Source organism: Bicyclus anynana, chromosome 11, assembly GCF_947172395.1.
Source record: "Bicyclus anynana chromosome 11, ilBicAnyn1.1, whole genome shotgun sequence".
Classification (NCBI taxonomy): Eukaryota; Metazoa; Arthropoda; class Insecta; order Lepidoptera; family Nymphalidae; genus Bicyclus; species Bicyclus anynana.
In genome coordinates, this window is record NC_069093.1 from 12,074,592 (window position 1) to 12,093,301 (window position 18,710).

General features: G+C 34.9%; 1 protein-coding gene across 1 annotated transcript in view; it reads right to left on the minus strand.

The window, feature by feature from the left end:
* Positions 1 to 18,710, minus strand: part of LOC112050503 (extracellular serine/threonine protein CG31145) — a 134,833-nt gene that overhangs the window by 8,449 nt on the left and 107,674 nt on the right. The window contains exons 7-12 of the mRNA XM_024088779.2: positions 14,894 to 14,986; positions 12,550 to 12,793; positions 11,708 to 11,788; positions 10,740 to 10,852; positions 10,464 to 10,604; positions 1,341 to 1,433 (exon numbers count right to left, since the gene is read on the minus strand). Of these exons, the coding sequence (XP_023944547.2) occupies positions 1,341 to 1,433; positions 10,464 to 10,604; positions 10,740 to 10,852; positions 11,708 to 11,788; positions 12,550 to 12,793; positions 14,894 to 14,986 (765 nt within the window). The remainder of the gene's footprint in view (positions 1 to 1,340; positions 1,434 to 10,463; positions 10,605 to 10,739; positions 10,853 to 11,707; positions 11,789 to 12,549; positions 12,794 to 14,893; positions 14,987 to 18,710) is intronic.

Consider the following 18,710-nt stretch of genomic DNA (forward strand, 5'->3'; position numbering starts at 1 on the left):
ATGGAATTTGAACAAATAAATGAAAAGTTTTAAAGTAATTACGTGTCCTTTTAAAGTGGTCCCTTATCTACAACCAAATTGCTTTCCTAAGTTAATAAGCTAGCTCATTAAAAGCGTAGGTAATCGTGGCTGATATGGGACAACCCAATGATGTTAAATACTGTTAGATGTGCTACTAGCTTATGAAAAATGAGGCGCTCAAAAGAGGAAATTTCCACATCTCAATATTAGTTGTGGTCAACAACGAACGTTATTTAAACAAATAATCGTCAACATTGTCGAGTTGTGTGTTCAGGAAGTGTAAAACTGTATATACATAAATAAATAATGGAATTAAACTAATGATTTTAAACTTATTTCGTGGTTGTTCATTATGAATATTATTTATTTAATAGCAAAAACAATGTCGTGAGTGTGGTTTGCCTAAACAGACAAAAACGCGAGGTTGTTGAAGAAAAAAGAAAGAGGGTACATCGTTTCTGCCCCTAACAGCAGTTGTCAACTTCGCATCTCGCAATTTCGTCGTGACCACGATCCATGCAACTGGGTCGAAATATCGACATTAAAAATCTCGTCATTTTATCGTGGTATGTCGGGTACATACAACGATTTAATAAATAATATTCATAATGGAATTAAAGACAAAATTGTGCATGTGTGCGCTCAATTTTGTAGCCTATTATTCGGATCACTTTTTGCGGTGATTTTGTAGGGACGTAACCGATCTATAGTATAAAATTATCATTGGGACAACCCTAATTAGATAAGATGGCTGCTTATAATTGGCCCCGCTTTTGTCAGCAGTGTGTTATTACATAGTACACTATAAGCGGAACATTACTCATTAATTAACAGCTAAACACCGTAACAATCGGTTACCTGATATTTTGCAACATTGTGATTTATTTACGTTATTAAGATTTTTCGAGCGTTAAGACTTAAATAACACATTATGTTATGTGGTAGCAAATTTTCACATAATTTCTTGATTTATAGCTTTTAGATATTACGTATCGTTTACATATTAATTTTGTTTAATATATGGATAATTGTATCATAAATTATTTATATTCTAAACCAGTTTTATTACGTATTCAATATTGTGACGACTGAAGTTTTTAATCTATACTGCTATTATAAAGCTGAAGAGTTTGTTTGTATGATTGAACGCGCTAATCTCAGGAACTGCTGGTCAAGAAATTGAAAAATTATTTCAGTGTTAGATAGCCCATTTATCGAGGAAGGCTATAGGTTATATTTTTCCCCGTATTCTTACGGGAACGGGAACCACGCGGCGTCTACTAGTATTCTTATAATGTTAAAACAAATTTTATACCAACCTGTCGAGATGAAACGCTGCAATTTCGGCGTTATGACGCTCGTAATCCGAAAAATAGAAGTGGTTCGGCAGTGTTTGTACATCTCTTGCAAATCTGTCAACAAAATAATGAATATACTTCACTAGTTTAAGTTTAGGAGTAGGACATAGTTACTATATCAACGACATATCGTGACAAGAGAAATATTGTCAAGCAAATAGAGGAAGAATCACACTTCACATCACACTAATATTTTATAGGCGAAAGTTTGTGTAAGTGTGTGTGTGAGTATGTGTGTGTGTATGTTTGTTCCTCCTAGCTACTGAAGCGATTTGGCAGAATTTGGAATGGAAATAGGTTTTACTCTAGATTAACACATATAACTTTCATTCCGGAGAAATCCACAGTTCCTTTCATTTGTGAAAAACTGAATTCCACGCGGACAAAGTCGCGGGTATCTGCTAGTCGAAAATATTGCCGCTATTGGTCGACAGTATGTTGGTCTTGTCACAGGATATCGTGGAAGAATAAAGTAGAAGGCAGAGGTCATATCCAATGGGTTATCCTGCTATAGGTATATTCTCTATGCTGTATATATCGACTGGAGTAATGGCATTCCAGGCAGAAAACCTATATTTTTCTGTCCGAGAGTACTTAAATAAATAGTAAATATGCATTTTCTTAGCAAGCGTTTCGTAGATCACGTATAATCAGGTGACTCGTAATGAAGCGCAAACTTAACTTAATAAACTTATAATAAAGTGTATGAATATGTACATTTAGTTCATGTAGGTATTTAAATGTAATGTAGTTAGATAATTGGAATGAAAAAGATTAGTGTTGGAAATAATTTTCATTCATTTATAACTTTAAATATATGTATTAGATAACCAGTTCTTGAACTCAAAAAAATTTTAAACCTTGTGTGATAAATAAACGATTATTAAACGATTATATTTAAGTAAACATAAAGAAAGAAATTAGCATTTCGAAGTCCTAATACGAATATCGATGTTATTGATCTTGATAACATGATAATGAAAGTCGATAACCCTGTGATCATGTACCGACATAAGACACATACTATAAATATAGATAATAATCGATCATGTGCACCAAAAAGTGAAAGATAACAAGATAGGGCACGGTATTTGCGACCGCATATAGATTTAAATGTATCAAACGCGATAATCTAATGAAACGTGACCAACGACTTCATAGCTGCTAATCTTACTTTGACATAATTTATATTAGCACACACTCGAGGTCACTTTTCCTTGTCATAATGCTGATATTAAGAAAAAAATGTAAATTTCTTATGGTTTGCATTAAGTATTAATCTGCTCTCAAAATGGGAAAGGCTAGTTGGCAAGTCACGTTGACCAAGTTACATATGCTTTCTGTGACCAAGTGCAGTTTTTTTTATCAACGAAAAATTGTACTGTAACATGCGACTATAGAGGATGAAAAGAAACAAACAAAATAAAAAAAAATCAACCAACACAACGTCTAAATCCTAAAAAGGTCCCCTAAAATGAAAAAGCGAAAAATAATATCATAATATTATTATTTATTATGTTCTGTCTGCTGATTATTATGATGGCGGTGCTGAGCCGGTGATGTTTGAATACCCTTAGGTCAATTCAATTTACTAATGGTTCACAGTCATCCTACAACTTTTGTGCCATATTAGCTATTGCTCCATATGGCTTGTTTTACCGATTCGTGCCATTTTTTATTGTTGGCTTTCAAAAAGGGCCTAAAATGAATGATATCCTTTTTATTAGTATGTATAAAACATACTTATGATGGTTTCTACGCACTATCATACAGGAAGATTAAAGATATCACAGATACAAAGATTATGACATGAAAATCTGTAAAATATTGGTGGCGCTAAAACCCGAGGGTTAAAAACACAATAATTACGTTGACTTGGTTAAAGTACAAGAGGATAAATGATACTAAAATGTCACTAAATGCCATGACAATGTATTTATGTTAACAAGTTCAGTTATGAAAAAACATTTATTCTATATTCAGTTTCATATGGATTCACCAAAAATTATTCTCGATTATTCGTGTAAAACAGGAATTTATATGTAGAAATAGAATCCTTTCAGAAAATACGAGATCGTTGTCCGGTTGAATTCATAAAACAATTCAACCCGGTGGTTCTATCGCCGTCGGTCTGAATTTATAATCGGGTCGAATTCCCTTATCATCTAAAATTAGGGATGAAATCTATCTATGGCTATTCTACAAATATAGTTCAAAGAGCCGATGGACGTTGGGGTTCCAAGGTGCTGGAATGGCGGCCCCGCACCAGAAAACGCAGTGTTGGTCGACCCCCGTCGGACTGATGACATCGAACGAGTCGCAGGTATTCGCTGGAGGCTGCTCAGTATCGCCATGTTTGGACGTCCCTACAAAAGGCCTATGATGATGATGAATGTTGCTAAAGAGTGTTTGCTACAACCTACAAGAGGTAGAATATTCATTAACTTTGAGTAACTTTAGTGGACCTAAGTATATTTACATGAAATTTACCAACTAGCTGTTGTGCGAATTTAATTCTTAAGTCACGTGCTTACGTATTCTCTATTAATTTATTGATAACTGATCGTCATCAACCCATATTCGGCTCACTGCTGAGCTCGAGTCTCCTCTCAGAATGAGAGGGGTTAGGCCAATAGTCCACCACGCTGGCCCAATGCGGATTGGCAGACTTCACACACGCAGAGAATGAAGATAATTCTCTGGTATGCAGGTTTCCTCACGATGTTTTCCTTCACCGATTGAGACACGTGATATTTAATTTCTTAAAAAATTACTAACCAGTGTGTTTGCAATGTGATTGTCATAAACAATAGACTTTACGGCATACGAATAATGCGATTTTTATTGATTTAATGTTAATTATATTAGAGGGAACAGGCAAATGCAGGCGACTTACTGGGATAGATAGAAAGTCTTTGAAAGAGGCATAACTTTTATGTCTAGCAATAGACACTTGTCTTTGGAAATCTTTGCAAGAGGTTCATCAGTGGACGTCTTTCGACTGATGTATTGGATCGACATTTTATTTTCACATTTTTATTTGCAATATTTTTTGTAGGTAAAGCCATCGTATGCTACAATACGCACTAACACTAAACTAATTGCAACTAAAATAATCTTTATAAAAACTATTTTATAAGTAGTAAAGCTCATTGGAAACTTTCCCTGTCTCGATTCGAGGTTCGGGTTCGAGTTCTGATTGAGGCAATGACGCACTCCTCCATTCTTCTTTTCTTTCTTCTCACCATTTAAAACAAATCAATCTACCGACTTGTTTAGTTAACTTTTATTTTAAAAGAAGAAAAACATAAGAGTGTCTAAAAGAGTAATCAATGAAGTAACGTAAAAGCAGAGCTGTGAAAGCCCAGTGGATATGACCCCTGCCTCCGATTCCGGAGGTGTGGGTTCGAATCCAGTCCGGGGCATGTACCTCCAACTTTTCAGTTATGTGCATTTAAGAAATTAAATATCACGTGTCTCAAACGGTGAAGGAAAAACTTTGTGAGGAAACCTGCATACCAGAGATTTTTTTTTAATTCTCTGCGCGTGTGAAGTCCGCCATTCCGCATTGGGCCAGCGTGGTGGACTAAGGCCTAACCTCTCTCATTCTGAGAGGAGACTCGAGCTCAGTGAGCCGAATATGGGTTGATAATGAAGATGAATATGAAGAAAGTAAAAACAATGATACATACTTACATTCTTCGAAATTAAATGAAACGAAAGCGTTAAATTTCTCAAAATTTATTAACAATCAACTGAAACACGCGTTACAGTAGCGTCAAATTATCCTATACAACATTTCAACACAATCATGAAGGTACATCTTTGGCAAGTAATCTATTCTCAAATGTCGCAATACATAAGCCTCTCAGTTCTACTGCCCAATCATAACTACGTATAGTCAATCTATTCTGGGAAGTCTGATTGGTTTTGTTGTGGTAAAATGATAGACTAAGCGTATGTGTATAAGCTGAAGGTTATTTTCTTTAGCTTTCCTTCTAGACGTAGGACTTTCCATGCAGTTTTAAATATAACTCCTCCAATTTTTTTTTCGCAAAAATTAGTATCCTATGACTTTCAACGTAATACAAACTCAAATCGTATCAAGTTTCATTTGAATGTATCCAGTAGTCTCCGAGTGATGTATGTTTTAAGAAGATTCTTATTATTTTTTATGTGTTTTTAAGTGAATTAGCTATAACTTTACTTTAATCATAAGAAATAATTGAAGATTCTTAATAAAACAAGCAATAAAATTGTTGCAAAGCATAATGTTTAGTCCATTTACTCGATATTGAAGGTAGGATATAAAAAAGTTGGACCAAAAAACCTCCTGGCAACATCTAGGAAATAAACTGCATGCTTTTCTGTGATTAAAACTGTAAACCAAATGTGATCCTTATTTATCACACACTCAATTCCCCACAGAGCCTGGTCTATTATGTTTTACTCACTGACACGCTTTCTTTTAATTATTATGTACTATAAATCGCTTCTTACCACGACATTAAAAACCTTATATAGTAAGTCAAACATACTTCCAAAAGTAGATTATCTATAACACATTTAAACCAAAAGTATAATTTAAGTAATAATTACCAGTTACTTAAATTATTCGAAAGCATACATATATACAAAGAAGTACCAATATAAAAGATCTGTAATAAATAATAATCCAAAAACCGCGATTCTATCTGAGATCAGATGCGAGAAAGATTTTCAATTATCAAGAGATTGTATATGAAAATAGAAAAGATTTTACACAAATTAAAAAGTATACACCTCAGAAAAAGGAACAAAAAATGTCTTAAAAGTTAACACAACAAATGGACAAGCAAAGCCAGATTGGTCCTAGTTATATATGTATATCATAATATTCAAAATTGATTGATGTACCTAATCCACAATAGTGTACCTACTAATTGTTAAGTAGACTACTCTATTGATTCTATGGCCTTGGTAAAGCATCTTTTTCTTACAAAAAAAAAAAAACAAGATTTGCCATTCAATTATATTATTCAGTCATTAGTCAGGCCTCAACAAGATACACTCGACTTGTTGTATGCGTATAGGCTTCGTATGACGCAGAAAAATAACACGACATTTTTTTTAAAGTAAAGTGGAACTAATAATTACTACTTAAAGTTCACTTTACTTTGAAGGAAATTAAGTTTTAAATCTTAATCCATGTTTATAAATAATATATAGGCGTTACAGTGAAACCAATTGCCTCAAAGATATCAGCCTGTCAATTACCTATATACAACTGAGTGTAGGCACAGAATATATAGACAAGACTGTGGTGTAGGTACGATTCAAAAACTGAGCCACTAAAATGCTTTTCATCGTGTTTTCGTTTTCGAGATTATCTAACATTGGTTTTTCGGCGATATAACATATTAGGGTAAGTACCCTATATATAGACTTATAATATTATATTTAATTTAAACAATAATACTAACTGAAAAAATACGATAACTTTTTTTCAATCTACAACAAGGTTTCTCAAAGTGGGGTACGCGAACCCCTAGGGGTTTGACATTCGACTGCAGGATGTTCGCGACAAGATTTAAGTAATAGTGGCTTGATAACTGATACTAAGTCAGAATTAAGATTAAAATTGTCCAAAATTACTCCTAACATTGAATGCATTTGCGACAAGAAACAAGCACACCCATAACATTAATATTATAAAGACATTTCTTTTGGTACTTTATACCTTTTATTCAAATAATTTTTTTTTTTAGATGGGGGGGGGGGTCTATTAGTTAGTAAGGGGTTCGTTGTCACTTCGAGTCGAAAGTTTGAGATCCCCTGATCTAGAAGAACGATAATGATCAATTTAAGACCATTGACTTTAAATCAAAGTCTGGTTACTCGATCCTCACATTATCCTGAATGACGCTGACTATAACGTTTTTGAAAAATAATAAATTGAATATGACGACTAAATCAGTCCTGTTTTTTTTCAACTTTATATACCCTACACATTTTATTTTTAGTTTGTAAGGCAATGCTTGCGAGCAATATGAGAGCTAGTTATCACATACCAACGGTGCGTGGGATGTATTTGCATTCGCTACGTAAATGGGACCCATCTGATTTTACCTTGAAGGTACATATATATTTATAAATATCACTTGCAGTAACAACTGCTCATCTATATGATATGTGTCTTCTTGAGCTTCGAGCTATGGTAACAGATTCACAACGAAAAGAGGATTGTCTTAAAATTAAATATAATCACTAAACATAATTGCATTTTAATTATTATGTACAGATTCATGTGCACTTTTTATAGATACTTGTTACATATCAATTTGGAACTGTCAAGGCATCTTAAAAATTTCCTTGCTCCTTAATACATTCGTACCGTGCTTGTGTAGAATCTATAAAGGTGCTGATAGACTTGAGCATTCACTTGTAACTGAACAACGAGCATTCGCCGATTTAATAATTGTCGAACTGAACAATAAGCCGAGCCAAGCATAGAGCCAAATATTGCTACGAACATCTTGAGAATTCTAACGAACGCTCTATTTGATGCTCGTCCTTTTTTATGTTTTACAAGTTAGCCCTCGACTACAATATCACCTGATGGTAAGTGATGAAGTAATCTAAGATGGAAGCGGGCTAACCTGTTAGGAGGATGAAAATCCACAAAATCCACACCCTTTTCATTTTCTACACGATATCGTACCGGAACGCTAATTTGCTTGGCGGTATGTCTTTGTCGGTAGGGTGGTTAACTAGCCACGGCCGAAGCCTCCCACCAGTCAATATTGTCGTCTAAATATATTCTTCATGAAGATGTCGTGACAAGTGAATGCTCAAGTCTATAAACACCTTAAAGCGAAAACTGTGACGTCATACTAAACAATAACTAATATATGACATATTATGTTTATTAACAATACATAAGCATAGTATGTGCATAATATGTTGAGGTAAATATAAAAAAAAAAGATGCCTATAACAAACGTGCCATATAATATAACAAATGTTAATAAAACTGACAATATAATAGAAGTTTTACTAGTGTTTCAAACACTTTAAGACACAAATATTGTATTGATAGAAAAACAATTGTAAATATTATTTACACAAATATGCACGTTGTTTTTAATATAAATTCACAAGTTCTATAAAACGATGCATCTTAGACCAGCTAAGAAAAAAGTAAAAGAAATTAAATTAATGAACAGAAAATACACATAAGTTATTATAATAGTAAAATAGAAACATATACTTATACATTATTTTGAAAGAAAGCCAAAACTATTAAGCAGATGACCTTATTGATACAACTTTCAAAATATACACAAACAAATCTACAAAGTTTCAAAATATACACAAACAAATCTACAAAGTAAACTTATAAATAAGAACACACACTTATACTTAATTTTATTGACGGCGTAACTGATTTGTACAATAATTTTTTTAACCTTTTTTTTGGCATACATCATGGCTCCTTATAATTCAGTGGAATGGTTATATTGCTGAATACATTTCAAGATTTCATTTGGACAATCTTTGGCACAAAATCTTAATTCTAATAGTCTTTCTGGACCAAAGACTTGCAACCGTTTCATTGACAAACTCTCTTATTATAGGATTACAAGAGAGTTGGACTAGTAAGTCATTAATTGCACCTTCCCATAGAATCGGGCACCCCATAGCACTTATCACATTGTCATCACGATTCATTCACCGATCCTCAAAAAGTTCTATCACGATTCATTTACGGTCATATAAAGTCATTTACCTCATTTTGCAATGGGGATTCGGATTTCTCTACACATTTCCGTATAGCGTCCAAAACTGTCACAATCCGTCTATCTATCGCTGTGAGGTGAGGCTCCCACAGTATAGGATCTACGGGATCGTGTTTTAATGATTCGTGAAGAACTTTCGAAAGCGGAACGCCGTTGTGGTATCTATGGGACAAAACAAAATCGAGTTAATAAAATTCTTCAACCAACACCAGGATTATTTTTGATGACCTCTCTGGTACAGGTACTGGCACTGGCACTGGTAATGATGTGGTTCTCCGCAGGTCCAGGGTTGGATTCTGAACTCAGTGTAGTCAGTGTAGAATTTTACATTTTCTAAATTAGGTACAACTAGTCTAGTGGTAAAGAAGAAAGAAGAAAGAAAAGACATTTTTTAATAAATTACCTATACACTACAATGCCTACGTAAGCAATATTGTAGTGTCTGATGCTTCAACCACCTGAATAATTGATCAAAACGAAAGTATAGCTTCTTCGTTTCAACTTCGATCGTAACACTCCCGCGCGGGCCAGGGGGCGTGTAGCGTTGAATGGAAAACTCACGACTCCTCACTTTCCCGCACGCACGATTTCACATCCGCGCAGTCTTTCCCCCCGTCACCCGCATATTATGAGAGTGTCATCAACGAACTTGCCAGACTATAGTTAAAGCATCAAACACCACTCTATCATGTTTGGCACAACCTTAAATAAAACCAAGCAAAGTGCTGGACCATGCAGCGCTAATTTCAGTTGCTACCTCGATCCAGGTGAATTATGATGGCATCGTACCAGAACCCTAAATCACTGTCCAGTAATTTCTGGTAGAGTGGTTAGGTAGTTACCACTCTACCAGAAATTACTGGACAGTGATTTAGGGTTCTGGTACGATGCCACGTAGAATTTTTCAGATTCAGAGATAATTGCTAAATTAACTTGAACTTCTTTTAAGTAAGTCTGCTACCATTTTAGACAGCATCGTCATCAAAATCAGGTGAGATTGCAGTCGAGGAATCAAGGAATAAAAAAAATTATGGACCAATCAAATGGTCCACTTAATGGTAAGTGGATCATCAGCGTCTATAGACAGAGCAACAATTCGCCATCAACCTTGAGACATTGTGTTAAACCTAATGTATCTGTAGTTACACCGTCAACCATGCCCTTTATATCAGAACACAAACAATGCTTGGTGACATAAATACGCATGTCTATAGTGCTTCCAGGGACAAGCTCTGTCATAAAAAGACTATTAACTACTTTAATATTGAATACAATACAATACAAATATGAATAAGAATATACTAACTTCAATAACACGGCGAGAGTGGTGTGCCTTACAAGACAACACTGCAGTAGAGGCGCGAGGATGCTCAATTCATCGTGAAAGGCTTTTCCAAAAGCACGTCCTTGATCCAAGTGCAAAGTGAACGTGTCGTTGCCAAACATCCTGCAAGAGAATAATATAATGTTTATTATCAATTATTTTTAAGCTCAAAAACAGGTTGGAAATAACTAATTTGTAGATGGATTTAAAAAATAAAAGTGAAGCTATTAAAAGGCTACGAATATTTCTATTACTCACTTGAACGTCTCATAGTGATGCCTGTCCATGTTGCCGGTGAGAAAATCAAATATAGACATGTCCATTAGATCCAGCAAACGACGGCCCGAATCATACGGAGGAGTAGACCGAACCTAAAAAGACAATTACATATTATAAAGTTTGATACAATAGTTAACATGTTACATGCTAATGATAAATATATCGTTATCAATTTATTTGAATTGGAGAAAATAGGGCTAGGATGGTCGCACCCATTATACAGCATGTACCTGCCTATGTTTCTTTTTTTATTATTCTTTACAAGTTAGCCCTTGACTACAATCTCACCTGATGGTAAGTGATGATGCAGTCTAAGATGGAAGCGGGCTAACTTGTTAGGAGGAGGATGAAAATCCACACCCCTTTTCGGTTTCTACACGACATCGTACCGGAACGCTAAATCGCTTGGCGGTACGTCTTTGTCGGTAGGGTGGTAACTAGCCACCGCTGAAGCCTCCCACCAGCCAGACCTGGACCAATTAAGAAAATCTCAATCTTCCCAGCCGGAATCGAACCCAGGACCTCCGTTTTTGTAAATCCACCGCACATACCACTGCGCCACGGAGGCCGTCAATGTATGTTTAAAATAGTGTTCCTGGCATAATCACATTAGACAGTGTAAAGTTGGTGCAACCGTTACGACTCTACCGTGACCATTTATGTTCCGGACATTTCTTTATTTCGATCTGAAATGTTTGCTTGTTTCGTTCTTTTTAGACCCATTTTTATAGTAGTAGTGGGGTTATAGTTTCTACACTTTTTTATGGTTACTGTTTTTACGACTGGCCTGACTAGTTATAATCTTTTCCATAGAAATACTCCAAACTTAACCTTTTTTTTAATAACGACCAACAGTCTTTATAAAGTTAATAAAACTTGTTTGGTTTAAATTGTAAGGAAGTTTATTTAGTTCAATTTTAATTGCAGACATAAATTAGCAAACTTACCGTGTCACAGTAATCAGATTGCAGCTCCCACTGAGCTTTTCTTCTTTTGTGATACGATCTCCTCCAGGGATGTCTCCACACCTGCAATAAATACATTTCTTTATTATGATGCATTTTTGCGTCATCATTAACAACCCACATTCGGCTCACTGTTGAGCACGAGTGTACAGAATTTCATCCTAATCGAAAACCGGGAAGTGGTTCAAATTAAGATTCCAAGATTTTCTTACATAGCTTACATAGCTATTTAAAGCGTGATTTTTGTCAAAATATGCCGAATAAAGAATCAATCGTTTAAGTTCACAATTGCACAAGCATCCTCCTAATGAGCTCCTAATTGATAAAACTAGGTAGGGCATTCCGACAACAATCACATACGCTTTAGATATTTTTTCTTACTTTAAATTGTTTCTTGATTCTCACCTTGATCATCATCACCATCATCATCATCATCATCATCATCATCATCATCACCATTAACAGCCGATGGACGTCCACTGCTGGACATAGGCCTCTTGCATGGACTTCCAAGCAGTGCCATAAATAACCTTTTCCGCGCCCTGTGCGAGCTTCTATAACTGCGCCCTATTTAATTAGATCCTTTGCCTATCATACCACCCACTGTGTCTCACTCACTAAAACTCAAACGCAGGTTCACTACTGCAAATGCGTTGCCCATTCTGATGCTTAATTCTATTTGTGGCCTGTGCCTGGGCACCGGTGGCACCGCCCTATTTACGCCACTGCTTCCAAGCACAACGGTTTCGAACCGCCTGCATTCAGCGGCTCGGTGCAACACGCTTGATGTCCTCAGTCAACCAACATTGCGCTTATATTCTCACCTTACGCTCAGCCAAATCTGCGGTCGGCAGGAAAGCGGCAAAACTCCCCTCCAGCATGTCAGGGTTGCCACAAATCGCGTGCCCCGTGTCGCAGTAGTAAGAGCATTTGCCGTGGAAGCAGAAGTTGTTCGCCGGCGACACGAAGAAGGTCTTCAAGATGTCGCCCTCAGTGACGTCATAGATCTCGGTCGTCATGTTCACGACTCGTCCCACGACCGGCATCGCTCGACGGAAGCCCAGTATCCTGATTTGAGAGTGTATTGTAATTCCTTACATCCGGACCGTTTAACATTGTGTCACGTAGACAAGATTTGTGTGATTCATAGAAATAGTTGTTACGATTAAGATACAATGTAGGTGTGTGAACAGATAATTGTCAATTATTTCACTTTGTCTTAAGTTAGATGTTACTGGATAGTCTAGTAGACAGACTGTTCACTTTTATTTTATTGAACAATTAAGTTAAGAGATGCAATTTAAAGAAGATGCAGTTTAGATGTACGTCTATTCAATACATATTCATATTATTATTAATTATATATCCCTTACTTATTTTAGATAGGTATAATAAATAAACATAATAGGACAACATTATTAATACTGATATAAGTGAAAAATTAAACCATTAAATTGACATTTTTAAAAATAATCTGTCTGTGTTATTTTTATTATTTTTTAATTGTAACTTGTAAATTGAACAGGTTAATATTTTTCACGCCAAGTATGGCAGAATATGTGTTTATTACAATAATTTATTTGACCTATGTAAGAATTTATCTAAATGTACCATATTCTAGCAAAACAAAGAATTATTTGATTTGATTTGATTTAGATGGCATCGTACCAAAATAGCATTATTAAACGTCTGTATTATTTATTGTTGTACGTTACGTTGAAAAATAATAAGCTTTAAAACATTAAAAAAAGTTGTTGATTTGTTTGAAAATGTTAATAATTTAAAAATTACGGTATGCAAAGACATTACCCTCCTGACACAGTCGGGTATGGAATTTGAACAAATAAATGAAAAGTTTTAAAGTAATTACGTGTCCTTTTAAAGTGGTCCCTTATCTACAACCAAATTGCTTTCCTAAGTTAATAAGCTAGCTCATTAAAAGCGTAGGTAATCGTGGCTGATATGGGACAACCCAATGATGTTAAATACTGTTAGATGTGCTACTAGCTTATGAAAAATGAGGCGCTCAAAAGAGGAAATTTCCACATCTCAATATTAGTTGTGGTCAACAACGAACGTTATTTAAACAAATAATCGTCAACATTGTCGAGTTGTGTGTTCAGGAAGTGTAAAACTGTATATACATAAATAAATAATGGAATTAAACTAATGATTTTAAACTTATTTCGTGGTTGTTCATTATGAATATTATTTATTTAATAGCAAAAACAATGTCGTGAGTGTGGTTTGCCTAAACAGACAAAAACGCGAGGTTGTTGAAGAAAAAAGAAAGAGGGTACATCGTTTCTGCCCCTAACAGCAGTTGTCAACTTCGCATCTCGCAATTTCGTCGTGACCACGATCCATGCAACTGGGTCGAAATATCGACATTAAAAATCTCGTCATTTTATCGTGGTATGTCGGGTACATACAACGATTTAATAAATAATATTCATAATGGAATTAAAGACAAAATTGTGCATGTGTGCGCTCAATTTTGTAGCCTATTATTCGGATCACTTTTTGCGGTGATTTTGTAGGGACGTAACCGATCTATAGTATAAAATTATCATTGGGACAACCCTAATTAGATAAGATGGCTGCTTATAATTGGCCCCGCTTTTGTCAGCAGTGTGTTATTACATAGTACACTATAAGCGGAACATTACTCATTAATTAACAGCTAAACACCGTAACAATCGGTTACCTGATATTTTGCAACATTGTGATTTATTTACGTTATTAAGATTTTTCGAGCGTTAAGACTTAAATAACACATTATGTTATGTGGTAGCAAATTTTCACATAATTTCTTGATTTATAGCTTTTAGATATTACGTATCGTTTACATATTAATTTTGTTTAATATATGGATAATTGTATCATAAATTATTTATATTCTAAACCAGTTTTATTACGTATTCAATATGGTGACGACTGAAGTTTTTAATCTATACTGCTATTATAAAGCTGAAGAGTTTGTTTGTATGATTGAACGCGCTAATCTCAGGAACTGCTGGTCAAGAAATTGAAAAATTATTTCAGTGTTAGATAGCCCATTTATCGAGGAAGGCTATAGGTTATATTTTTCCCCGTATTCTTACGGGAACGGGAACCACGCGGCGTCTACTAGTATTCTTATAATGTTAAAACAAATTTTATACCAACCTGTCGAGATGAAACGCTGCAATTTCGGCGTTATGACGCTCGTAATCCGAAAAATAGAAGTGGTTCGGCAGTGTTTGTACATCTCTTGCAAATCTGTCAACAAAATAATGAATATACTTCACTAGTTTAAGTTTAGGAGTAGGACATAGTTACTATATCAACGACATATCGTGACAAGAGAAATATTGTCAAGCAAATAGAGGAAGAATCACACTTCACATCACACTAATATTTTATAGGCGAAAGTTTGTGTAAGTGTGTGTGTGAGTATGTGTGTGTGTATGTTTGTTCCTCCTAGCTACTGAAGCGATTTGGCAGAATTTGGAATGGAAATAGGTTTTACTCTAGATTAACACATATAACTTTCATTCCGGAGAAATCCACAGTTCCTTTCATTTGTGAAAAACTGAATTCCACGCGGACAAAGTCGCGGGTATCTGCTAGTCGAAAATATTGCCGCTATTGGTCGACAGTATGTTGGTCTTGTCACAGGATATCGTGGAAGAATAAAGTAGAAGGCAGAGGTCATATCCAATGGGTTATCCTGCTATAGGTATATTCTCTATGCTGTATATATCGACTGGAGTAATGGCATTCCAGGCAGAAAACCTATATTTTTCTGTCCGAGAGTACTTAAATAAATAGTAAATATGCATTTTCTTAGCAAGCGTTTCGTAGATCACGTATAATCAGGTGACTCGTAATGAAGCGCAAACTTAACTTAATAAACTTATAAAAAAGTGTATGAATATGTACATTTAGTTCATGTAGGTATTTAAATGTAATGTAGTTAGATAATTGGAATGAAAAAGATTAGTGTTGGAAATAATTTTCATTCATTTATAACTTTAAATATATGTATTAGATAACCAGTTCTTGAACTCAAAAAAATTTTAAACCTTGTGTGATAAATAAACGATTATTAAACGATTATATTTAAGTAAACATAAAGAAAGAAATTAGCATTTCGAAGTCCTAATACGAATATCGATGTTATTGATCTTGATAACATGATAATGAAAGTCGATAACCCTGTGATCATGTACCGACATAAGACACATACTATAAATATAGATAATAATCGATCATGTGCACCAAAAAGTGAAAGATAACAAGATAGGGCACGGTATTTGCGACCGCATATAGATTTAAATGTATCAAACGCGATAATCTAATGAAACGTGACCAACGACTTCATAGCTGCTAATCTTACTTTGACATAATTTATATTAGCACACACTCGAGGTCACTTTTCCTTGTCATAATGCTGATATTAAGAAAAAAATGTAAATTTCTTATGGTTTGCATTAAGTATTAATCTGCTCTCAAAATGGGAAAGGCTAGTTGGCAAGTCACGTTGACCAAGTTACATATGCTTTCTGTGACCAAGTGCAGTTTTTTTTATCAACGAAAAATTGTACTGTAACATGCGACTATAGAGGATGAAAAGAAACAAACAAAATAAAAAAAAATCAACCAACACAACGTCTAAATCCTAAAAAGGTCCCCTAAAATGAAAAAGCGAAAAATAATATCATAATATTATTATTTATTATGTTCTGTCTGCTGATTATTATGATGGCGGTGCTGAGCCGGTGATGTTTGAATACCCTTAGGTCAATTCAATTTACTAATGGTTCACAGTCATCCTACAACTTTTGTGCCATATTAGCTATTGCTCCATATGGCTTGTTTTACCGATTCGTGCCATTTTTTATTGTTGGCTTTCAAAAAGGGCCTAAAATGAATGATATCCTTTTTATTAGTATGTATAAAACATACTTATGATGGTTTCTACGCACTATCATACAGGAAGATTAAAGATATCACAGATACAAAGATTATGACATGAAAATCTGTAAAATATTGGTGGCGCTAAAACCCGAGGGTTAAAAACACAATAATTACGTTGACTTGGTTAAAGTACAAGAGGATAAATGATACTAAAATGTCACTAAATGCCATGACAATGTATTTATGTTAACAAGTTCAGTTATGAAAAAACATTTATTCTATATTCAGTTTCATATGGATTCACCAAAAATTATTCTCGATTATTCGTGTAAAACAGGAATTTATATGTAGAAATAGAATCCTTTCAGAAAATACGAGATCGTTGTCCGGTTGAATTCATAAAACAATTCAACCCGGTGGTTCTATCGCCGTCGGTCTGAATTTATAATCGGGTCGAATTCCCTTATCATCTAAAATTAGGGATGAAATCTATCTATGGCTATTCTACAAATATAGTTCAAAGAGCCGATGGACGTTGGGGTTCCAAGGTGCTGGAATGGCGGCCCCGCACCAGAAAACGCAGTGTTGGTCGACCCCCCACCAGGTGGACTGATGACATCGAACGAGTCGCAGGTATTCGCTGGAGGCTGCTCAGTATCGCCATGTTTGGACGTCCCTACAAAAGGCCTATGATGATGATGAATGTTGCTAAAGAGTGTTTGCTACAACCTACAAGAGGTAGAATATTCATTAACTTTGAGTAACTTTAGTGGACCTAAGTATATTTACATGAAATTTACCAACTAGCTGTTGTGCGAATTTAATTCTTAAGTCACGTGCTTACGTATTCTCTATTAATTTATTGATAACTGATCGTCATCAACCCATATTCGGCTCACTGCTGAGCTCGAGTCTCCTCTCAGAATGAGAGGGGTTAGGCCAATAGTCCACCACGCTGGCCCAATGCGGATTGGCAGACTTCACACACGCAGAGAATGAAGATAATTCTCTGGTATGCAGGTTTCCTCACGATGTTTTCCTTCACCGATTGAGACACGTGATATTTAATTTCTTAAAAAATTACTAACCAGTGTGTTTGCAATGTGATTGTCATAAACAATAGACTTTACGGCATACGAATAATGCGATTTTTATTGATTTAATGTTAATTATATTAAGTGGTTAATAGATAACCAAAGTTATAAGTAGGTCAGCTGACTCTATAGTAGATAATATAGGCCATTTGCATCTAAAAAATCAAAATTTCCCTATTTTCAATATAAATAGAATAGAAATACACCACAAAACCTAAAAATAGATTAAAGAAATGAATCATTTAAATTTCGAACACAACAACATAAATGTCGCCGAATGTAATAACATAATAGTCAAACTTTTAACTCAACGATGCACTTTATCAACAGGTCGGAAGCGAACCGTTTAAAAGGGCACTTAAATCGTGAAGCTGGTTAGATAGCAGCGATTTACGTGAAATATAGCCACAGGTGTCATGCGATTTATAGAGATACGTTCGATCTCACTTTTATATCACCTTTTGTGTTTCTACCTACTCGTACAATCATTTCTACATTTACTTTCATGGACATCATCATTAACAGCCCATATTCTCACTGTTCAGCACGTGTATTCTTTCATAATGAGAGTGGTTAGGGCCTAATCCAGTGTGGTGGACTACAGCTTAACCGTTATAGTCCACCACGCTGGCCCAATGAGTATGCTTGCATTACGATGTTTATTCTTACCATGATATTTTTTTTACCTATGCAATTTCCGATTTCTATCAGAAATATTTTCTTGTTTCGACGTATTTAGACCGCTTTTTTACGTAGTCGGGAAGTTTTTAATTCATAATAGAATTCAGATTGTGCAGTGACCTTCAAATTAAAGAATTTTATTATTTTACAATTTAGGAAAAAGTAGAAACAATACTTTTTTTAATGATTCTTTAAAGAAGAAGACTTATATAAAACATCAAAAATTAAATTCAAGCGACAAAACAAATGTAGCAAAATAAACAGTTTTTGAAATTGTATCCATCTGTTTATTTAAAATTATTTTTGCG